The sequence below is a fragment of the Ruditapes philippinarum genome, unplaced genomic scaffold, assembly GCF_026571515.1.
Source record: "Ruditapes philippinarum isolate M1 unplaced genomic scaffold, ASM2657151v2 ctg1127_1_1_1_1, whole genome shotgun sequence".
NCBI classification, from domain to species: Eukaryota; Metazoa; Mollusca; class Bivalvia; order Venerida; family Veneridae; genus Ruditapes; species Ruditapes philippinarum.
The window spans coordinates 128119-152655 of NW_026864590.1; the positions used below are offsets into that span (position 1 = coordinate 128119).

Below are 24537 nucleotides of genomic sequence, written 5' to 3' on the forward strand. Positions count from 1 at the left end.
AGCTAGTTAGTAAAAGATACATGAAGGAGATGAAACACTTAAAGAAATCCATTATCTCGAATATTCAGCAGTTGTTCAAGACAGAAAACGAGGAACCTCGAGTAAATGATGTTAATGATGAACTTATGCTTGAATCAGCAGACAACAGGAACACTAGTGTGCTATATTTAGCTGTCAGAACGGTTCTAGAAAGTTCAGTCTGTAAACAATTTTTTCTTTGTGAAGAATCTGAGAATCAGTCTACAAAAATTGGAAAACTAATGACAGATATGGTTACAGAGGTTGTGCAGTTGAGTAATGATAACAAGATAAAACTGGAGGATTGTGTTAACTTCTATCATGAGGCAATATTGTCTACATTGCAGACGTCTCAATTTAATAGCAGCAGATATTTAAGTGTGTTGCCTATGTTTGTATCGACTTTCACTGCCCTTCAATGTAAACAGGTTCTACAACTTGTATTGAACGGTGCAGTACTCCAAAATGAGGCCGATAATGGAATGTTGCTGAAAGTTTTAGAAAACATATTACCTTCACTTGCAGGGTCACATGTTAAAAGTGTCAAACTAACAGAAAATGGTGTCTATACCTTAGTTAACTGTTTAGTTACTGAGGGACAGTCATCGGACATTCTGTTAAAGTTTTTCAAGAAATTTCCAATGTTGTCTGCTCAGTGTTCAGAGAGGACTGTGGATAAAATATTTGAGATGACCGAGCGTGCTGAATTGTTTGTATTTTTGTTAGCAAATAATGAAAATTTGAAGGTGAAAGTGGCGGAGATAATTCAATCTGCAGATCAAGACTGGACCAAAGCTGATAATATCAAAATTCTTATAAAGTTTATCCAACTGGAGACTGGAAAAAATGGTGAGATTTAATTACATTTATCACATTCATGTAAAAGAGTTATACAACAAATATTAAGGCACATGTAAAATATACTGGAATTTTTTAATCTCCAACAAACTAGTATGGAACATTATTATTGGTGATTTTTGTTCAGATAAATTATGTAACATGATGTCAACATGTATATTGAACAATACAATCTCATTTTGAGATATTTTCCTACACTTCTAATGACCAATCACAGTGTCAGGTATAAAAGGCAATTTTATATCACCTACAGAATAAGCATATGGTTAGCTCAGTAAGTAGAGTGTTATACTGTGAATAGGGGGATTTGGGTTCGATTCCCAGACGGTGCAGGTCAATTTCTTTGTGATTTATCATGACATCCTTTCTACGGTCATTCACACTGTACCTCTGATCTGGCATGTACAGAAGTTATCAGTTCCTTGCAACTTATACTGGTATACCGCTTTGACAACCTGCCCAGGAATGATGCTGGGTTGAACTGTGCTATTGTAAATTCATTGTGGCTTACTGCTGTGATCCGCAGTGAAAACTACCAACTCCACAACCAACTACAAAGTATGTTTTGAAAACAGATTTAATGACTTTAGTTTAAATATGCTCAAATATATATTCCATTTTCTACCACTCTCAAGGGCCAACTATCAGACCTTTTGTTCACAATGGGTATTTTTTTCCCAGTTACTGAAACAAATTCCCAAAATTAAACATGCTGCAGATCTGTGTTACAAAGAACTTTTTCCTTTTACAGTTAATGCAACAAAGGTAGTAACAAAGAAAGCAGTGAAATCGTTATGGTCCCAATTAGTGTCCATATGTGGAGATGAATCTGTTGATAATCTCAGTGAATTAAAACAACTGGCAGAATTGTTGATCACAAAGGATATAAATGGTAAGTGCTTTCTGTTTTTTGGAAGGAGATAATTATCATGTCCTATGTTGTTTCCAATTGTAAAGGCCCAACAACTACAAATCCTTGCATCTGCATTACAGTATTGATCATTGCCTGTTTAGTAAATCAGAACAATGTATTATGGGAAAATAATACTGTACTCGTTATAATGTTTCAAACATATAGAAATCCTTTATAAACTACCAGGAGCAGTTATTTTCCCTGCTCAGTTAAGTAGTATGACATAGTAACATTTAAGTGTCAAGCCAGATTGAAAGCAAGTCTTTTTCATTACATAAATGCAGCTGAGTTACTGGTACTGACAAGTTTTGTTTTTGTTTCAGGAGAAAAGTTGTCACATGAGATGAAAAAGAGACTAGCAATTACATTAGAGGAGAATGTGGGGAGTGTCAAACAACATCATATAGATCTTCTACATATGCTACACAAACCCAATGATATCCAGGCTGTTCTATATATGTCTGGGAAATGCCTTATATCTATGTATGAAAGTGAAGGTATTGAAGCAGGAATTCAGGACAGTCTCGTCAAAATATTGGCGGAATACCCTATGGTATGCCAGAGTTTTCTGTTTCCATTTGTATTTTAAGGCTATTTTTGGTTGTTCAACTTTGTAAAACAAGTTTTTATGTTATTGTTTCACATTGTTTGAACTTTTTAAATAGAGTCATTTAGAATGACTTCACATAATTATCTAGTTCAGGGTAATTTAATCCATAATTAATTAAGGGAAGGATACTAATTCTGTAAATTAATTTTTTTGTTTTGATTTAGTGTAGTTTAATTATTCACAGACATAGGTCAGATTTAAAAATGTGTGTATTTATATGATTTTTGTTTAATTTATAGACAGATCTTGATGCACTTACAGCACAGTCAGAGTTTTGGCTGAAACTTGTTGAAAATACAATCAAGTGAGTGGATTAAAATATTTATTATATACTTATAAATAAAATACTGAGAAATATTGATGAAATAACGTATTTTCATTTTCTGTATTTTCACTGTAAAAAAAAATATTTTTCACTGCAGTGAAATATTTTCCATATTTTAACTGGTGTTTTGCCAGACTACTTTCTGCTAATTTAGCCAACATACAAAATTTAAGGGAAGGTCTTTTAAATTGTGATGCCATTCATGAAATATATATTTTCATACCACTCAATGAAAATTAAATTTTGTATTAATAGGAAAATCTTGAATATCCTCTATTTATTGATATAATACCATCAAAATTGTGTTTTTAAATCCTGTCATGGACTTAAGAATATTTTATATGTGGAACTGTCCAGCTAGGTTACAGATGGTTTCCTGGTTCTACTTATTACCTTGTCTGTTCTGAAGAAAAAGTCTCGGAGTCTTATTGTACTATTCAAACAGTTTTTATAAGCAAATAAGTAATATAGAAAAATGTATTTTATCTTACAGATATTCCTACGCTAATGTTAATTCATTGAAGTTTGTCACAAGATTTGTACAGCTTGTACAGACAGGAGATGCTGCTGTAAATAAAGTTGAAGATATCGCTTCTTTGGTTACTAAGCATCCATTATTTCTACCCATCATGTTTGGAGAACATGGCCAAGATTGTAAAGGTAGGTTGCTACAATATACATGTTTATATATATTTATCTGTGTTGTAACATTTGAACATTTTCATACAGCAATACAAATGTACAACACGGGATAAGGAGTGGAGAAACAATAATTCATTTATACATACACAATGTACACTTGAAACTGAAATTGACATTTTACAGATGATACAACTATCACCTCATTTGGATCATCTATTGACTCAGTCTACAGATCACTACAAAACATCATTGACATCATCTACGACTGGTGTGCAAGAAACTCTATGCTACCAAATCCTCAAAAAACAAAAGCGATGATAATCTCCCCATCAAATATTATTTACAACACAATTAAATCAAGCAATGACTACATTTTGAAAATGCAGGAAAATGACATTCAATTTACTAACTCTGAAAAATTACTAGGAATTCACGTTGATCATAGATTATCATGGAACTGTCAAATTGAACATCTGATTAAAAAATGCAATTCATTACTGTATCTTCTACTTCGTATTAAACAATACCTAAACAAACAAATGAGAATAGTTTTTTATAATGCATACATATTGCCACACCTAGATTACTGCTGCACTATTTGGGGAAATTGTAATGATGAATTACTGAACAGCTTATACAAATTTCAGAAGAGAGCCACCCGTATTAAACTTGATGCAGACATTGATACACCCTCAGATATATTGTTTCATGAATTGAATTGGTTAAAAATACATGATCGCATACATTATAAAAAGTCAATTCTTGTTTACAAATCCCTTAACAATCTATTGCCACATTATATGTCTGATTTATTTTCGCATACAAATCACACAACTCTTAGATCACACACTCAACAGACACTACATATACCTAAACCTAGATTAGAGTTTTGCAGAAAAGCTCTTGCATACTCTGGGCCTAAAATCTGGAACAAATTACCATTACATATCAGGCAATCAAACAGTCTTGCACAATTCAAAAAAACATACTTAACATGGTGGTTCTCTGGTGGAAACCTCTGCTTAAATGCAATGTAAATATTTGTTTTTTTTTTTGTTTTTTTTATTTGTTTAAAGATATACTATGCTCATCTTTGCGTAAAATATTTTAATCAAAGAAATTTATTCAAACCTATGAAATTCTTACTGAATATGTCTAATTTAAATAAAAAATGACTAATAAACTATATTGGAAGTTACGTTCACTAAAACAGGACAATTTAAATTGGTCTTTTCTTAAAAAAACTGCCAGTTTTTTTAACGACACTATATATTTATACTGAGACGACCTATGTGTGTAGAGTTTTAAACATGACATATTAACTTTGTGTGAAGTCAAAACATCTTTATTATATATTTACAAAGAGACTGTGTAGCAATTGTCAATATTTTCTGATATCAAATTTGAGCATAGTATATCTTTAAATATGTTTGTTTTATATATATGTTAGTTTTCACTTTTGATAACATTTGTATACCGGTATATTATCTATTATCAACACATGTCTTTTGTTTGTTTAAGGTTGATCTCACATATTTCAATGTTGAATGTATAATAATGAAATCAACTGATGTAATTATTTAATCTCTGATTGATGTATTTTATTTTATAAATTGTTTTGTACATTGTTGAGGCTCACAGGGAAGACTTGGCTTGCCCAACTGTGTTGCCTCATTAAATAAAGTCGTTACTTACTTACTTACTTACTTATTTTGTTATTGTCGAAAGCATGTTGTTGTGACAGATTCTTTTTCTTTTGAATAATGTCAATTTCTAAATTCTAGTTGTAACAGATAATATGAATTGTTGAAGTGATTTCTTGTTATATGACATGATTTTGTATTTTCAGATTTGTTGGTCAGCCTGGTACTAATAGTGGCAGAATGTTGTCCTTCCTGTTGTCATGGAGATCATATTGAAGTATTTCTGGGAGCATACAGGGCTTCTCTTTCTATGACAGGTAGGTTTTTCAATCATTAGCTGATAACTTGAACCAATTGAACCGAAAGTAATTTGCCTTTGCCACCGGTATAGAGCTGGTCAGGTACACATTTGTGCAATCTGACCAGGCTCTATACTGTTGGTAGCTAAATTTTTTTGCAATTTTGATATTGAAATCTTTTAAATTTGGAATGAACAGTTTCAAATTCAAAGCTGAGCAAATTCATTACAGAAAATCAGCAGGTCAAGGATTAAGTAGCATTCTGTAACTAGTAAACTATCTGTGCACACTGTATGGAACAGTGTTATTAAAGATATATCCAATCTAGCAACAGATTACTAGTAAGCTATGTATGTACTTAATAGATAAATTTTATAGATATATCCTGTGTTAGATTTAATTCTAAGAATGTTAATGAAGTAAATGGACAAAGGCAAGTTATTATCAGCCCTAGCATTACAGCAGTTCAAGCAATTTTTACCATCTAAATGGTTATAGATAGGTTTATTTTATAATGTTAAATATTGTACCTACCTTTAAACAAACTCATTTTTTTTATAGACCAGACAATTCTGAAGTTGATGCAACTGTATGAGAAACGTGAGATCTCTTCAGATTCCAAGTACGTAAAATCAGATGACCTAATTTTATTATTAATATTAGTTGTATTTATTATATTATTTTGACCATGAAGTTATTTTATGCTAATGATGCCAGATTTCTGGTTATTTAACAGTAAAGCATATTATCCATTTGGCTGTATAAGTTACCATAACATTTATTGGGATTTTCTGTCTATATGCCTTAATTTATATTTTGTGTTATTTAAAGCCATTAATTTAAGGGTTTTTGTTTCAGGTCGTTTATGTGGGGAGAAAAGGCTGTAGAGCAACATATGTTAAGACAATCACTGGGACCGTCTTTGAAGCAAACTACCATGATGCAAGTGATGTCTAACATTGATGTAGATATGATGTCAAACTCTATACTATTATTCCCACTTAGGAGAAAATTACATGTTAGTATTCAACCTGATGTTAGATGATTTAAAGATATTATATTTGTTGACAGTTAACTCCCTTGATCGGTTATGGGGTAAATATCTTTTTCCCCAGTTCTCGGGCAAAAGTCTAAAATGAAACTTCTTAAATATCAAATTACAAAGTTCTAGCCTTTTTCAGGAATATTAGATATTAAAAATGAAATAGAAAGTTGTGGTGTAGACAGACTTTGATGCTCAAGAGTCAGAATACAAGAACCAATCATTCCAAAACAGTGATCTTATATTCTTCCCAGTTTCTAAGCAAACTGGTATATAAACAACCAATCTCAAAGGTCTGAGACATGTTCCCAAAACACTGAAAAACAACCCACCTTAGTTAGTGTTACTAGTATTGTACTAATTACTGCTATGTTTTCAGGATTTGGAGCCTCGTGTAGCGGAGGAGTACAAGTCTGACAGTAAATGTTACGATCCTTGTTTTATACTGCCATTATTGAGTCATCTCCTTCAACCAGGTAAGTCATGTCGTAATAAGCACATGTACAAGTTGATAATTTCAATTTTCTAAAATAGTTTCACTTGTAAGTTGTAGGAGGTATGTCCCTTGCTCAGTTTCGAATTTTCGTTAAGGTTGACCTCCACCCCCGAGTTGATATAAAAAATATTTGCTTATGATGCATACCAAAATAACTTTGTACATTGGTAACTATTAAGTTACCGAATAAAATATTTATAATTAATTTTTTTCTCTAAATATTTTCTCAAAATATATTGTTTTAATATCCAAGATATTATTTATCCTCTATTGTTTTGAATTGTGTAGCTATTTTCTGATTATTTCAGAGTCGGTGATTGATTGCAGAAGATTTATACATACTGGTTGCCTTGGTTACACAGTAGCTGCACTATCCAGTCATGATGAAAACATACGCACGTTGTCACAACATATTCTGGATAAATTTCAAGGTCATTTGGAAGCTGCGAAAGTGCCGGAGAAAGAGCAACTGATGTACATGTTGCAGGTCATTCAAAGCAGCGTACCAAAAACCAAGAATAAATTGTCATCTATAATAACTCAGTTTCTGGCAAGGGCAGTTAAACTGATGTTAAAACCAGGTTTATAATCTTCACCGTTTACTAACTCTTATCGTGCTCAATATCATAAATGGACTTGTCTATCAATACATACAAAACGGCTCACAATTTTTTGGGATAATTTCATAACGGGTACTGGCAGAATTGCAAAAAGTCTAGACCATGATCAAATAGGAAATGTGACAGGAAATCATGGTTTGCACCGGTGGCTTAGGTAGATTCAGTTGCCACTAGCAAAATAAGAGTTAATTTGGAATATACAGGGCATCATTGAAACCTCACCAGTATTTTGTGTTGTTTTATATGATAAGGGTTATGTTTATATCAATTACAGGTAGTGTTAAAGTAGATAATGTGTGAAAGTTAATGATAGGATGTGTTTACTTTTTTACTTAAGTTAAACATACTCTGTTGTAATATTTTTGTAACACGACATTTGATGTTCCTTAACCCTTTCACTGCCATAGGGACGGCTTATGCCGTCCCTGTTATTTTCGGCGTATTTGCCATATGGACGGCTTTAGCCGTTTCTATAATAATAATGATAATAATAATAAATTAATAATAATAATAATAAAAATAATAAAAAATATAAAGAAAATTATACCATCGACAATAATTATCATTATACTAACAGATTTGGAAACATATATAATTATTATAATACTAATAACAAATAATTATAATTATATTAATTAATAATATAGTAATTTCTTAGAAAAAACTGGCAAATAGGTGATCAATAAAACAATAACCCTCTGGCAGCGAAAGGGTTAATATAATGCTCGTGTTTTTATCGCAATTCAACAGATCAAAAGCTGTGCAACCAATATAGTCAAGTTAGCCTGCACATCCTTGCACAATGACCAGACTTCACTACTGTTTGTTACTCAGTTAAGTTTGATTTTGAAAATGAGTAAAATTAATTGCAGATAATTCCAAGATCTAAAAATATAGGATAAGCTGATAATATCAATTCTGTAAATTTAGGCATAAAATACTTATTTTTTCAGATGATCACATGTACTCGATCATAAATCAGTTTTTACTGCTGAAACCAAAGCTAGACATTGGCAATATTCCGGAATTCTTCAAGCTTTTCAACAGCTCTGCAATGCAGGTATGTTACATTTTCAGAAGGGAATGCTCAGTGTAGGCTATTGTTGATGTTATTGAATAATATGGTGTCCTTCATTCTTTTGTCAAGTTTCTGTTATGGCAAATTTTTCAGATATTTCTTCCTCAATAAATTTCAAAATTTGCTGAATTTCATCATAGTGCGGACCTGAATAGTAATTTTGAATGTAAGTTCTATCTCAATTTCCCACTTGAAACATCACTCATGATTTTGAAGTCATAATTGTCGGTCTCTAATCAAGACCCATAACTTATAACTGGTAATTGTCATTGTGCGATTAAATTATAACCAATTACATGTATTGTGAAAATGGTTCAATGTTGCTTTATCTCATAGCCACTAATTGCACTTAATTGATGCTTCACATACAAAAATAAATGAATTATGGGCTATTGATGTGATTCACTGACATTTAGTAAATTTAATAATATGTTTTTTATATGGTTTACAGTATCAAGTAGAGAGAAGTTGGATGTTATCATTAATGAAGGACGGACTACGCGAGTCGGCAGACTACTGGATATTTGAGAAGAGGTTCACATTCAAACTCCTGCAGAGTTTCTATGATTCTAATTTGGCAGATTTAAAATCACAGGTATACCATCTTTTCTGTTATTTTGATTGTCATGAAATTTTGATATTTTGGATGCTAGAGTGAAAATATTGAGGTCAATCACAATGCGTACACATGTATATTGGTCAACACTTTTGACATCATTAACCAAGTTGTAAAAGGGAAGTTGTGGCCTTGACTGCCTCTCAACCTAGGGATGATAGGTTTGAGCCCTGCTCGAGTCACAACCATGTTTCCGCATAAGACACCAATAATGGTTAGTCAACTAGTTCATAAAAGCTGCAAGCTTTCTTCACAATCCAAGATAATTTTTTTTTTTAACAGAGTTGTACTCTTAAAACTCATCAAGCTTGTTAGAAATAATCCTGGAGTGACCATTTACAAACTTTATCATATCAATTTAACCAAATATCTTTTTGTCTATAGCTTCAGGTGATGAAAATTGTGATGGCTGCCTGCCAGGAAAGAAGACTGGCTGTTGATCTGTGCCAAAACCATGGGCTACTTGCCTGGATTGCTGCAGCTGCTCAGAAAGTGTGAGTACATAATGAATTAGTTTAAAATATTGTTGAATTTGATTTTAAATTTTATTTGTATTACATAACATTGCTTGGTTCTAATGTAATATAACCATTTCATATTTCTTTGTATTACTGACATTATTTTAAAAATGTCTGATCAATGGTGATTTTGATTGTAATGTTTCCTGTCTTTATGATATCACTTATATTTATTTTAAATTCTGAAAAATCTAGATTTAACATGTTCCAGAAATGTTATAAAAATCGCCACAGACTTGCCTTCTAGCACAAGACTTATTTTGATTGTGTACATGAAATGACTGCTCATTTAAGTTCCTTTATTTATTTATACAAACCATTTTGTTCCAGCTCATCAGAGAAGGTAGATTTATGCACGAGTATATGTAATTTACTACATCAAGTTTGGACAACAGTTATAGCGGAGTCACGAGAAGAGGTTCAATCCATGCAGTTATCTTTCTCAACACAAATGTTAGCATGTCTGAAGACACTACTTCCTCACATGTGGTAAGTGGAGATGTTTTAGTATAGGGACTCCACTGAGTTTTCTTGACATTACTGGACTGGAATTATTTAAGTTTTGAGTTTTTCTTTTACTGTTTGATGTCAGTCTGAACCAATAAATTATGTGTAAATTTAAGCTCATTCACTCCCTTGTTTGCATAGAACTGAAGGACTCAACCACAATGAGCACATGCTTTCCCCTTGTTCTATAATATGTTAAATATATTAAGTTTGTGTTTAAGAATAATAGTCTTGTATTGACTTGATCTTTGCATGTTAATTTGTTCTTTTTAAACAGGGACACATTCTTTTTCAGTAACCTACAAGGAAAAACAAAGTTACAGTTTGGTAGGAATCTGTCATCAGTACTGCACTATCTAAGTTCAGTAGAAAAGAACATGCGGGGTCACGTCTCACTCACACTAACACTGACGGAACTTTTGATGTTCATTCTGCATAATCAGAGTCACGGGGCAGCATCTAGTAATTTGACTAACTTGATAAAAACTTATGTACATGGGAGTGTTCTTGGCCTTGGAAAAGAAGAAAGTATTAAAGCTAAAACAAGTCATTTCCACAGTGCACACGATGACAATATGAGTAAATCTGTTGGTGCCGAGGAGACAGACTGTGACACTGATGTAGGTGCTTGTATGATAAAAGAAATTACCAAGATATTGGAGCAATTGAAACGTCACACAGATGGGAGGACAGAAAGTTACGTAGGAGAAATCTTGATCGTTAAATGGATTATAGATCAGATAGGTACAGTGATGAATATTCCTGTTGTATGTAGTATGGTGAAACAGTTACATGTAATGTTAATGACGGAGGAGGATAATCAGAATGTGATACTTCATTACATAGCTTGTACAAACAGTACAACTTGTAATGAACTTGTTGTTGACATTGTTAACTTGTATAGTGATATTAGTCAGTTGTACTCGAGTTCAACATCGAAAGATATCCAGTTGTTTCAAGATGATTTTCGCAACATGGCAGAATTGTTAAATGATATAATGACTGGAATATACAGACACAAATTTGGTTTGTCTCGCAAGAAAATGGAGAAAGCATTGGATAAACAACAGAAAAATTTGAAAGGTATGATTATACATTATTTGAGTTGACTTTGTACGTTGATCTTAGCTGGCATGAGTTAAGTGTGGAACTGCCAACATATGAGAAAAAAGGCATTATTCATGATTCTCAACTTTTTAGGCATTTTGTGGCTTTATATTAAGAAAAGCCATTTATACATTATATCATTATAATGTGTGCTATACAACTCGCCATAGGCTTGTTTTATAACACTTTCCTTCAGTGCAGTGGGTCCAAATCCTGCAAGGGTCTTTGGATTCTTTTATGTAAGGAAGCTATTTAGCTAGCTCACAGAAGTTGGTTGGTTCTACGCAGATGAGGCTTACCTCACCATTTTAAAAGTATCTGTGTAACTACACTGGACCATAAAGTTCAGTTGACAAATGACCAAAGATTATAATTTACTTCATTATGTCTCTATTTATTTAGGTTCAGATGATGATAACAGACAACTTGTGAAATGTGTGGCATTAAGACAGATGTTTGTAGACAAATTGTGAATACAGAATTTCACAGAAATGCCTTACTTCCAAAACAACACAAGATTATCAAAGTAACAACAACCAAACAAAATAACTGGTGTACATGCTTTATTATTAAAGAGCTAGGTTCAAACTCAACTGAAACTTGTTCTTACACTAATGATCAATTTCAGTTGTCAAAGTTCATTTAACAATTTAAGTAAATAGTCATATATTGATTCACCATTCTCATCATTTCCCAGCCTTCTGCCATTCTCAGGACATGGAATACAATAACTGGATATATTATACACTGACTGGATATATTATTTCTGTTTTTAAACTGTGCTACAAAAATAATATGTAAATAAGTAAAAAGTAGTTGCTCGGAATTGTTGAATTATTTTATTGTATCATGTTAAAGACAATTTATATGATGAAAATTAAAGATATAAATATTAAATGTACATTATTTGTTGACTTGTGTTTTTCGCAAATGGAAAGTATTAATGATATACCCATTCATGGTTATAAATATATGTCAGGGGTGTTAACATAAAAAATTGTTTTCAATCAAATCAAAGTGTTCATCAAAGTCACATGGTAAAACACTAGATGAGTTATTGTTTCAGAGATAATTCTGGGTTATCTGTGATACATTCTGAATAACTGATGTACCACTGAGGTCATCTTGGATTGTGTGCTGCACTCTTCCTCAATGAAATCTATTCACCTATGAAATTTCAAGTTGTTTCCTCTAACACTTTGAGATAAGCTCCGGACAAAAAAGTATGAAAAATAACAAAGGCCAACAACTCAAAAATTACAAAGGGTAGAATTATCATTCTTGTGCACAGCATTCCTTCTCAATAAGATCTATCCACCTATGAAGTTTCATGTTGACATCTCAAAGACTTGAGTTATGCTCCACTCAGGTAAAAACTTAAGTATGAAAAATAACAAAGGGCTTTTTGAGTTATGCTCTGGACAAAAATTAAGTTTGAAAAATAACAAAGGGCAATAACTGAGAAACTAAGCAAGGTTGAGTAATCATTCTTGTGCACTGCACTCCTCCTCAATATGATCTATCCACCTATGAAGTTTCAAGTTGATACCTCATACTTTTTGAGATATGCTCTGGACAAAAATGTCTGAAGGACAGAAGGATGGAGACTATTTCTATATCCCCCGCCGCCTTTCGGCGGGGGATAATAATAGGATGTAAGTTGTTAAGTCTACTACTGTTCTGATCTTTTCATTTGCTCAAAACATTCAATAATATTCATTTGGGTTTTAATTCGCACCAACACAGTATGTCATATGGCGATTTTCCAGCTTTACTGGTGGAGGAAGACCTCGAGTGGCCTTCTATGCATTACTTCAGTCACAAACTAGCATGTATGAGTACCACTGACGTTCCCAATGTAAGCTTGGTAGTTTTCTTGCATGAAAGAATCTGAAGATACTGGGCGGCTTGAACCTTCGGTGGTGAGAGGCAAGTGTTTAAAGCCAATGTCCATAACCATTAGCTATTACTATTATTAGTTCAGTATAGCTGTAAGTTACCAATAAGAACTTTAAAACAATGCAATTACCATCAGTTATCATTTTATTATCATTTTTTTTTCTACTTTTACCTGTGCAGGTAAAAGATTATCATGAACCCCTATGTAATAACAATTTAAGTTTTCCAACACGCACAGCATCCAAATTTAAAACAATACTTTCTCAACCAATATCAGATCTTGTATTGTAACACTGTTCAAGTATTTTGCATTTTTGGTTTATGATTCAAGTGTCACTAGTTTTCAGTTTCTGGATCTCTTGAACACCTGTCTCTCCTAATTGCTTCAGCACCTGACAATACTGGCCTCTGAAAACAGAATGACAACTTTCTGTCTGTAAAGAAAGGTTAGTCAATCTATAATAGTTTAATGCAAAGAAAAAGTGGGTTTTGACTCTTGCATGATGCATTGGAAAGTTTATATTGGACTTTTCCTGCCTTTGAGCAGGAACTTTTATTAATAAAGGGTTGTTTGTTATCAAACTGTTCAGTTTAAACAACTAACCTGATAGGCCTTACTTTCTTACAGTCTGAGCAGACTGACTATACTGGTGACATAGACAATTTATTTCGACTGTTAAGCATATTAAAGGATATATTTGCTATAATTACATAAACACATAATAAAATCACATGAGAGCCTGATTATATATATTCAATACTCATATTCTGTCACATAAACTGCTTGTATTACATGAACCAATATTCTCTGACAGATACAGGAATCTGTATTGCATACAATTGTAATATGGTAAGATTTTACTGGTACCTATTTTTTAAAACAAATTGATGTGAGACTTGTATTTTTGCTATGTCATATAACATTGCACTTGCATCTCAATCGGCCAAGGCCTAGTGAAACACACTATTAACAAAATAGATTATGATAATTATAATTTATCCTTTGTCTGATAATTCAAAATAAAACATGCTCATTGTAAGATCATCAAGCCTACCGTAACTTCTGGTCTGTACCAAATCCCCTCAGCTTTTCTATGTTTCTCACGGATTCAGACAATTTTGGTATCACCGTGACAACAGCATCTTGTAGCAACAATGCCATTTTCTCCATCAGTTTCAAAACACCAGTACTGCTGAACTTAAAGTAACTACTGATGAATTGTTCCATCACAACTGTAAGCTCACATCTGGATATAGAACAAATTATGATATGAAGTAAAGTTGTTCACCCATAAAAAACGCAACAGGGCTTGCTTTTTTGTCCAAAAGCAGATTGCTGTATCTATAATTCTATACAAAATGTATGCAATAACAGCCAGTCATGTAAATATATCAAAAACTGGAAGGATGTTTCCGAAATTGTATTCATTATGGTTTCATTTAACCATTTTCTAAACATGTCAATTTTTTTTACGGATCACCCACTGAGTAACTGAGATTCCAATATCAAAACACACCATTGCCCCTCACTGCTGTGGGTTCGAATCCAGACAGGGACTTTGGATTCTTTCATGTGAGGAAGCTATCCAGCTAGCTTACGAAACGTCAGTGGTTCTACTCAGGTGCCCGTTTATGCCTGAAATAATGCAAGGAAGGGCACCTGAGGTCTTCCTCCACCAGGAAATGACCTATACTGTGTCGGTGTGACGTAAAACCCAAACAAATATCAAAACACTCCACTGTTGACAACGTAGAACTTGGTCATACTTAACATGCTGGTAAATGAAGGCCTGCTAGGCTCAACAGTTGGCACATATAGGCCTGTTAGTATAGCTGCTGGCATTCAAATAGTTGAATCAACTAAATATTTCTTTAAATGGAGTAAAAACACGTTATGCTTTTTTTTTCTAGTTAAAAACAGAAACAGCTTTCTGAAGTAATATAAAATTTCATTTTACTACTTAGCTCAAAGACTACCCTACTTAAAACTTTCAATACATGAAAAGGTTGACTTACAGTTGCACACATTGTTTTTGACAGTAGAAAGCTTCTGTCAGGTGTTGGAGAATGGCTAACACGAGGTTCCATGTTGATGAGGTATTTGGTAATAAAAGCATATACTCCAGACATACAGGTAACATCATAGGTAGTTCTCTGTAAACATCAATATAGCGATTGTCTTGATTAAATATTCACATTGAACAACATTACTATCGGGTCATTTTTAACTGCAGGCTTCATTATTCTCTTCTAAATTTATCTAATAGATTTGCCCTGTTTTGATATAGGACTGACAATTGTAAAGCAATTATCAGATATCTCAAATACCAAAACACCATGATGCAGCAAACAATTTACAAGTCCAGTCGGACAGATATGAATACTAAATCTTCAGACTAATTAATATCTTAATATTTAGTAAAATTATAAGTCTTAAGTCGTGCCTTAATATCAGTTAAAATTCATTCATCTTCAAGGACTTGTCTACAATGTAACATGTATATAATAAACTTTTACTTGCTAGCCAGTTAATATAATTACATGTACCTTGCTTTAACCTCTGAACTTGCAGTCCTTTGAACTATCTCTTTTATAAAGCTGAATCCCTGAAATATACATAAAACAAGCACAATGTAGTTCACTATTTAAGGTTGTTTTTCGGACGAGTTGCATAAATAAATTAGTAGTATTAACAAGACTACCATGTATCACAGTTTACTACATAATTTCCCCAATTGATTCCATATTAACATTTGATCAGATTTCACCAACAAAATTTCTGTTTGATTTCCCTATATCTATACTAAGAACTATAAGGGTAATGGTGGCCTAGTGGTTAAATTGCCTTCCTCTCAACCCCTTCTTATGTTGGTGCCAGGTGTTGGTAGTTTTCACTCCAGATTATGGCAGTAAGCCACATTGAATTTACCAGAGCACAGTACACAGTACAGCCACGGCATTGTTCCTGGCCATGCTTTCAAGCAGTTTACCAGTAATAGTTGCCTTCACTTTTACAAGGAACTGATAAATTCTGTACATGTCAGAGCAAAGTGTCAGTATGAATTTAAGTGTTGTCAGTAGAAAAGATTTCATGATTCATCACAACCAAAGTGACCTGCACTGTCCAGGAATCAGGCCCAGATTGATAGATTCACAGGTCAACACTCTGCCTATTGAACTTACCAAACAGCTCCCCTTCTGGGGTCATGATCATGTTTCTACATAGGAACCCAGCACTGATCAGTTCCAGGAAGCAGACATAAGAATGGTTCAAGTCAAGCACTGAAGTAACTTACATATTTATGGTAATACATGTATAAATTAATCCAAGGATAAATTTAACAATTTAATTTTACTTTCACATGAAGCCAAAATATAAAGAGGATATTTTTTCGTTTGAGTAAAATATGGAATATATTTTCACTCAACATGATAAAATGCCCCATTTTCACGAGCCGGTACAGCGAGTGAAAATAGGTGGCATTTTATCATGTTGAGTGAAAATATGTACCATATTTCACGAAAAACAAAAAAATAACCTTTTTATTTAATTTTATCATCAAAGAAAAATGGTTACAAACCCCCTTGCTTGCTACGCAACTGCAATTGTACAGCACACAGTAATATAATATAATTATTGCCTTGTTTTGCACGCGATATTTAGCGCCACATTGTGACGTCACATAAACAACTCTTTTAAAAGTCTGTACAGCATTACTATATTGGTGTTCGGATTTATTTGCTTAGTTAGACCATTTTCTATCATGCTTAATAGTTTTCAAAACAAAATTCAACAAAAAATTGTTTTGTATTTATCAGATTTTTTCAAATAAAATGGAGAAAGAAGTCCCTTAAAATAAATATGAGTTTTGACTCCGCCCACTTTCATATTTATATTTCATATTTATTTTTTTAAAAGATATGAAATATATTTGACTGATATAGCACCATATTTCATGGGTAAAATTAAATAAAGACATCCATTTAATCTTTGATTCTACAGTATATGCTCTTTAAGCTTACATCCAGTATCTCAATGGCAGTAGATGAACAACAATTTTAAAGGGAATATCTTAGGCAATATGTGATACACAGATCATGTTAATTTTACAACTGAACAATTTTCTGGATAATAGATTAAGTCACTCAATACCTAGACATTAGTAAATGAAGATCAAATTTACTCACCAAAATATGATTTGGATGAACTGTCATGTTCTTAACAGGTAACAGATTGTTGACAACTATCAGAATAATGTAGTGCCGAAACTTGACCGAGTCTTGTGGCGGGCTCTGAATGAAGGTCTCACTCAAGCTTACCTAAAGATAGATATTAACCTTAAGCCTGATGGAAAACCAAATTTAATGAGCCATTGATACCTGTATAGCCAGGCCAGTCTGCATTACAGAAATCTAAGATACGATCTTAAAAACAATTCTGTTAAGCTGCATCTAATTGTGTTTTTCTTTTTACAAAAAGTAAAACAGGAGGAGTTTATATACATGTTGAACATTAGGGTGATTTGTAATCTTATTAATCAATGATCTAGTGGTTACAGTCTACAAAGGCCTTCATCTTCCAGAAATCTTATACTAGTATATGTATATGATTTAAAACAATCCTATATCTGCAGTGTTTATGGTTTTTTATATGAAATGTTGATATATGATAGTGGGACTGACAAATGATTAATATAAAAGTTAGCCATTAACAATTAGCCATTTTTATTATTAAAGTAATATACATGTACTCACAACAAGAGGATGGGCTGCTGTCACACTGGCGGAACTTGAACTAGAACTCTAACAGAAAATAAATTATTTTTAGTGACAACATACATTCATACCTCTTGTAAATAAACTGTGCAATTACTGCCAATTTGCCGAATGTCTATGCAAATCAACCTTTTGTAAGTTGTAAAGTAAAGTTAAGAATAATTAACAATTTAATAAAAGCAAACTAGAACTGCCACTACCTTGGCGTGAATACCCCCGCATACCACTTTGTCAGAATCAACAGTGGCCATTTAGAGCTCAAGGACAACCTCCCTGCCAAATCTGAGGTTACTAAGCCAGTGCATTGCTAAGTTATGTATTCTACAAGCTTCAAATGTGAAAATGTCAAAATCAATACATTGCGGACAGGACATTCTTAAGCAATTGAGAAGAAAAGCTTCTTTTTGTCAAGGTCCCTGTGACCTTGACCTTTGACCCAGTGACCTCAAAGTCAATAGGGGTCACCTTATAGTCATGATCAACATCCATGCCAAGCATGAAGACTGTGGGTCAAAGGAATCTTAAGTTATAGGGCGGACAAGCTTTTTGAAGTCAAGGCCCCTGTGACCTTGACCTTTGACCTGGTGACCTCAAAATCACAAGGGGTCATCTACTTATCATGATCAACATCCATGCCAAATATGAAGACTGTGGGTCAAAGGCATCTAAAGTTATTGGGTAGACAAACTTTTTGAAGTCAAAGTCCCTGTGACCTTGACCTTTGACCTGGTGACCTCAAAATCAATAGGGGTCATCTACTAATCATGACTAACCTCCATGCCAAACATGAAGACTGTGGGTCAAAGGAATCTTAAGTTATAGGGCGGACAAGCTTTTTGAAGTCAAGGCCCCTGTGACCTTGACCTTTGACCTGGTGACCTCAAATTCATCAGGGGTCATCTACTTATCATGATCAACATCCCTGCCAAATATGAAGACTGTGGGTCAAAGGCACCTAAAGTTATTGGGTAGACAAACTTTTTGAAGTCAAAGTCCCTGTGACCTTGACCTTTGACCTGGTGACCTCAAAATCAATAGGGGTCATCTACTAATCATGACTAACCTCCATGCCAAACATGAAGACTGTGGGTCAAAGGAATCTTAAGTTATAGGGCGGACAAGCTTTTTGAAGTCAAGGCCCCTGTGACCTAGACCTTTGACCTGGTGACCTCAAATTCATCAGGGGTCATCTACTAATCATGACTAACCTCCATGCCAAATATGAAGACTGTGGGTCAAAGGAATCTAAAGTTATTTGGCGGACAAGCTTTTTGAAGTCAAGGACCCTGTGACCTTTGACCTGGTGACCTCAAAGTCAATTGGGGTCATCTACTAATCATGACTAACCTCAATGCCAAATATGAAGACTATGGGTCAAAGGAATCTTAAGTTATTGGGCGGACAAGCTTTTTGAAGTCAAGGCCCCTGTGACCTTGACCTTTGACCTGATGACCTCAAAATCAGTAGGGGTCATCTACTAATCATGACTAACCTCCATGCCAAATATGAAGACTATGGGTCATAGGAATCTTAAGTTATTGGGCGGACAAGCTTTTTGAAGTCAAGGCCCTTGTGACCTTGACCTTTGAACTGGTGACCTCAAAATCAATAGGGGTCATCTACTAATCATGACTAACCTCAATGCCAAATATGACAACTGTAGGTCAAAGGAATCTTAAGTTATTGGGCGGACAAGCTTTTTGATGTCAAGGCCCCTGTGACCTTGACCTTTAACCTGGTGACCTCAAAAATCAATAGGGGTCATCTACTAATCATAACTAACCTCCATGCCAAATATGAAGACTGTAGATCAAAGGAATCTTAAGTTATTTGGCGGACAACCTTTTTCGAAGTCAAGGCCCCTGTGACCTTGACCTGACCTTGACCTCAAAATCAATAGGGGTCATCTACTAATCATGACTAACCTCCATGCCAAATATGACGACTGTAGGTCAAAGGAATCTTAAGTTATTGGGCGGACAAGCTTTTTGAAGTCAAGGCCCCTGTGACCTTGACCTTTAACCTGGTGACCTCAAAATCAATAGGGGTCATCTACAAATCATGACTGACCTCCATGCCAAATATGAAGACTGTAGGTCAAAGGAATCTTAAGTAATTGGGCGGACAAGCTTTTTGAAGTCAAGGCCCCTGTGACCTTGACCTTTGACCTAGTGACCTCAAAATCAAAAGGGGTCATCTACTAATCATGACTAACCTCCATACCAAATATGAAGACTAAGGGTCAAAGATATCTTAAGTTATTGGGCGGACAAGAAAAAACCGATGGACGGCCGGACGGCCGTGGACAAGCTGATTCCAGTATACCCCCCTTACAACTTTGTTGTGCGGGGGTATAATAACTCTAATCTGTTAAATTTTAAAAGTGCATTTATTCAAACTCTCTTTGGCCAGCTCAAAATTCAACCAAAGATAACTCTTTTACGAAAATTCAAGTCAAAAGAGTAGGGACAAATAGAAACTTTTTTTTGCTTAAAAGATTAAACCATATTTTTTTTCAAAGAGATTGGATATATATGTGCAGGGTTCATGGAGCTACATTGTATGTCTTTGCCTCATACTTTTGATTTATAGTCTCACAATTTCAAATTACAATTGACATAATTTCAGTACTTTTTTTACGCAATGCAGACAGGAAACTTTTACTATATAACTAACATTGTCACATATCATGACTTGTAATATAAGTAATAGAAAGAGCACCGAAACACGAGGTTATCTGATTTGTACGAGGTGGCGTAGCCCCCGAGTATTAATCAGATTACCGAGTGTTTTGGTGTTCTTTCTCTTTTGTATCATAGTCAAACATAAAAACACGTTCCCTGTTGTTACAATATGAAACCCCGGCAAAAATGAACCAATGAACGAGCATCTAAATATGACATTTCTGTCGATTTCACTTTCACTGCCGTCACAATATGTAAACCCCAGCAAAAATGAGCCAATCAATGGGCATGCTCTGGAGTGCGGGTAACTAATACCCGCACTCCAGTTAACGCACTGTGCATGTATATGTATACGATTAAACCCTGACACATTTTCAACAGAAAGGTCTCCAAACTATGATACAATCATTATGTACTTTCTTTATATTGCAAACATTTAATACAAGACAGACCTGTCAAATGATGGTATTGCTGTTTTTATACTTCTAGTTTAAACAATCATGTATATGACAATTGATGTTATCTCATGTGGACTTGAACTAATGTCAGAAATGTTATAAAGCCTGGCTCAGGCTAAATCATAACACTTTGCTAAACTTGTTTTATATTCATCTACTTAGTATATGAAATGACAATTCTCGTAAGCTTCTAGATTTATATCTTCCATCACTGTGGAAAAGATGATAACAAAATATTCAATACGACTATAGTGATAACATAAGCATGTCTAAACACATGTACATGAAAAGTTTATTAAAGTAAACATACCAGTGAGAATTTAGGCAGATATAACATCACTATGTCTCTAAATCGTCTCTGTACATAAGGATCTTTCTCATAAGGCAATTTTCTAAGACCTTGGATAAACTGAAAAAATAAGATTCATATTTCAATACCCAAGTTTCATTTTGCCAACAGCTTTCATAAAAATGTGATATTAATTTCCTCTTTAATATTATGCTCCCCATCACCATGGAATAGCAGTTTCTATTAATTATCAAAGACAAAGTTCAGGCCATACCCTGCGAGGAAAGCAGATAGTAGAACCCCATCTATCACATCAAGCATTACAAGTTGGACACATCCATTGCTATTTTGGCGCCAAGATAAAACCACCACATTTCACCCAGCAGAGTGGAAACAAACAGAAGACATAAACAATCCACTGGTAAATTGAGATGACTATAAACAATTATATTAATATTATGTCCAGTGCTAAATTCACAATTGTTATTATCATATGACAGCAAATATTTCTACAGAGATAAGCCATGAATTATAGACTTACCAGATGTAGATGGTCTCTGATGACATTAAGGAAGACATTATTCAAGGGTACATCTGGGTTGAGTACACTATGTGGAACAATAAGACTGCTTATCAGGCTAGGAACAATCACATCTTGCTGTAAAAATATCCAGCAAATTATATTTTATATTTATATACAGCTTTTTTATTGTTTGATTCTAAATCACAGACACTTCAAAGTTCTTATGGCGACTTTCCAGCTCAACTGGTGCAGGATGCTCCTTTGAGCCTTGTTTTTGATGCCATAATGCAACGCAGTAGAACCATAGATCTCCAAACTAGCTAGATAGAAAATTAGTTTCAGGTGAGCTTATATAAGGAAAATCTACTAAGTGCGACTTATTGTCATTATTTTTCTATTTATGATTACATTTTTCTTTTCTTTTTAATTTCTCAATTTTTCTTTTGCCAGTATATATTTTTATCCGAGTTCATTATAATCTTTTTATAAGATATCTAAAAAGAATCCTTAAAAATGACAGAAGCATGTTGGCATTCAAAACACAAGTGCAGACACAAGAAATATATGACATGAACTTACCTGGACATATAAAAGTTTAGCACAATACTTTATAAGATAGCCAGTCATTCTGTATATGTTATTTACAACTTCAGCAGGTGACATGGTTCTCAATATAGGGGCTATAGATTTCTGTACATCAGTGAAATAAGGAATAATCTGTTTCTGAAACGCCATTTTCTCTTGCCAGTCCTGGAAATTAAGTAAAAGGTGATTAGGTTTTGCCAATAACACGATATTGGAAACTCTTCAATTTTGTGTGCTGATAATGAAAACCCTTAAAAATTGAATAGATTGTTTCAAATTTAAAGCTGGACAATCCACAATCTGACTTATGAAAAGATCAACTTATTTCTAACATAGATCTCAGAGTGAGAAACTCTAACCTTCCAGCCTATTTGGATTTTCCGGCAGAGATTTTTTAACCAATTAAAATCATCCATAACAAAAAAGCAAGACACATAGAGTCAAGCATGTCAATGATATTAAATTAGTCTAAGGAAAAACAATTATGTAGATATTCTGAATGATATTATTTGCAGCACATTCTATCACTATCAGAGTTTTTTCTATGTGAACAAAGAAGCCAGGAGTGTGCTTTATTTCAAAGCAGTGCACAAACCTTTCTGTATAAAAGATATTGATTTCTAGTCATTAATCTAAGAAGTAAAACTGTTGCAAATTCTGTTTGATTACATCTGTACAGGGACAGTGTTGGAAAAAGGAAAATATCATCCACATCAGCTAACACTGGTTTAAGTCAAATTCAATATTTAAATACAGAATCTCACAAATGAATCTGGTGATAAATAACCAAGTAAAGGACAAATCACTGACTTTAAAAATGACATAGTCATGTAAGCCTAATTTTATTAATTTTCCTTCAAACTTGTTATTTATTATTATTACCTGTGTTTTCATATGGGCTGTCTCGAGAGCTTTAAGAAACAGTACTGGTGCCTGATCTATGTCACCAATTATGTCCATTTCAGCCTGTCTAAGAATATCCTGTACAGATTTCAACTGCATCACAGGTCTACCAAGTACAAAAATTACACAATCATTTATAAATCAGTTCTGCTTTTGTCATCAAAAATTAAACTTTATAATAGTTAAAGAAATAATAGATGGTAGATGTCAAAAGAATTAGGATTGTCATCATAGAAGTCCTATTTAAGTTTCTGTCTCTGTAGTGAAAGAGCCACATACTTGCTAAATGTAACTAGCAAAAAATAGCTAGCATGCTATTTGTTTGTTTGATTATTTCAAGTTACACTGAAGTAAGACCTTAGGTGCTCCTTCATGCATTATTTCAGGCACAAGATGGAACTCGAGTAGAACCACCAACCTACCATTAACTAGCTGGGTAGTGTCCATACATGAAAGAATCCAAAGTCTCTGACAGGACTTGAACTCACAGCATTGAAGTGCAAACAATTTGAAGTGGATAACCTTTACCACTTGACCACAGAGACCCCTACCACAAAATTGCTAAATGTCATTGATAAAAGAACCATATACTTGTTAAATGTTAAAAGTAAAAGAGCCACATACTTGCTACATATCATTGGTAAAAGAAGCACATATCTTCCAGAACAACATATTACCTTGTGATTTCAGCCAGCATCTGTGAGCCTGCAGGAACGTACAGACAACATTTGAACCAAACACTCACTATCAACCTCTCATAGTTGTCTACATCTGACCGCAGTTTGTCCAGTACTTTATTACAGGACAACAAATGGCTGAGGAAGCGACAGCTTATACTGAAACAAGAACTGTCTGTGAACTACATGATCAACATCTCAATTGTCTGTGAACTACATGATCAACATCTCAATTGTCTGTGTGAACTATATGATAAATAACTTACACAACATGCTAATTTTCACATAAAAATTACCATAATAGTTGTTATCTTGAACTCGGCAAATGGGTTTTTTCCAATCTAAAGTCCACAATAACAAACTTTCACCATCATAGCTTCTTGGTGCTTCACTATTCACAATAGATAAGTCAACCTTTTGAACTTATTTTTAATGTTGTAACTGTAAAAGT

The 24537-nt window shown here is 33.8% G+C and overlaps 2 protein-coding genes across 5 annotated transcripts in view; one reads left to right on the top strand and one right to left on the bottom strand.

The window, feature by feature from the left end:
- The first annotated feature begins 6 nt into the window (after positions 1-6).
- LOC132726198 (uncharacterized) lies at positions 7-12193 on the top strand. The gene is made up of 16 exons (XM_060711470.1): positions 7-867; positions 1628-1768; positions 2113-2342; positions 2639-2703; positions 3218-3384; positions 5216-5326; positions 5870-5930; positions 6167-6326; positions 6730-6826; positions 7155-7427; positions 8420-8526; positions 8996-9139; positions 9545-9654; positions 10009-10167; positions 10481-11268; positions 11695-12193. Exons 1-16 carry the CDS (start codon positions 21-23, stop codon positions 11763-11765), a joined length of 3531 nt encoding a protein of 1176 aa, XP_060567453.1. The 5' UTR covers positions 7-20; the 3' UTR covers positions 11766-12193.
- Positions 12194-13317: 1124 nt separating this feature from the next.
- The window catches only part of LOC132726196 (protein MMS22-like), a 28021-nt gene continuing 16801 nt past the window's right edge, over positions 13318-24537 (bottom strand). For all 4 annotated transcript variants that reach the window (XM_060711468.1, XM_060711466.1, XM_060711469.1 and 1 more), the window contains exons 24-34: positions 24087-24245; positions 23389-23515; positions 22501-22671; positions 21940-22056; positions 21420-21518; positions 17947-17994; positions 17380-17511; positions 15739-15797; positions 15208-15345; positions 14247-14438; positions 13318-13599 (exon numbers count right to left, since the gene is read on the bottom strand). In XM_060711468.1, the coding sequence (XP_060567451.1) occupies positions 13518-13599; positions 14247-14438; positions 15208-15345; positions 15739-15797; positions 17380-17511; positions 17947-17994; positions 21420-21518; positions 21940-22056; positions 22501-22671; positions 23389-23515; positions 24087-24245 (1324 nt within the window). In that variant the 3' untranslated portion in view covers positions 13318-13517. The remainder of the gene's footprint in view (positions 13600-14246; positions 14439-15207; positions 15346-15738; positions 15798-17379; positions 17512-17946; positions 17995-21419; positions 21519-21939; positions 22057-22500; positions 22672-23388; positions 23516-24086; positions 24246-24537) is intronic.

Coding starts and splice junctions, on each gene's coding strand:
- LOC132726198 (XM_060711470.1), top strand. CDS start 21: ATGAAGGAGATGAAACACTTAAAGAAATCCATTATCTCGAATATTCAG. Junction 3,385..5,215: donor ACATGGCCAAGATTGTAAAG/GTAGGTTGCTAC, acceptor TTGTATTTTCAG/ATTTGTTGGTCAGCCTGGTA. Junction 9,140..9,544: donor TGGCAGATTTAAAATCACAG/GTATACCATCTT, acceptor TTTTGTCTATAG/CTTCAGGTGATGAAAATTGT.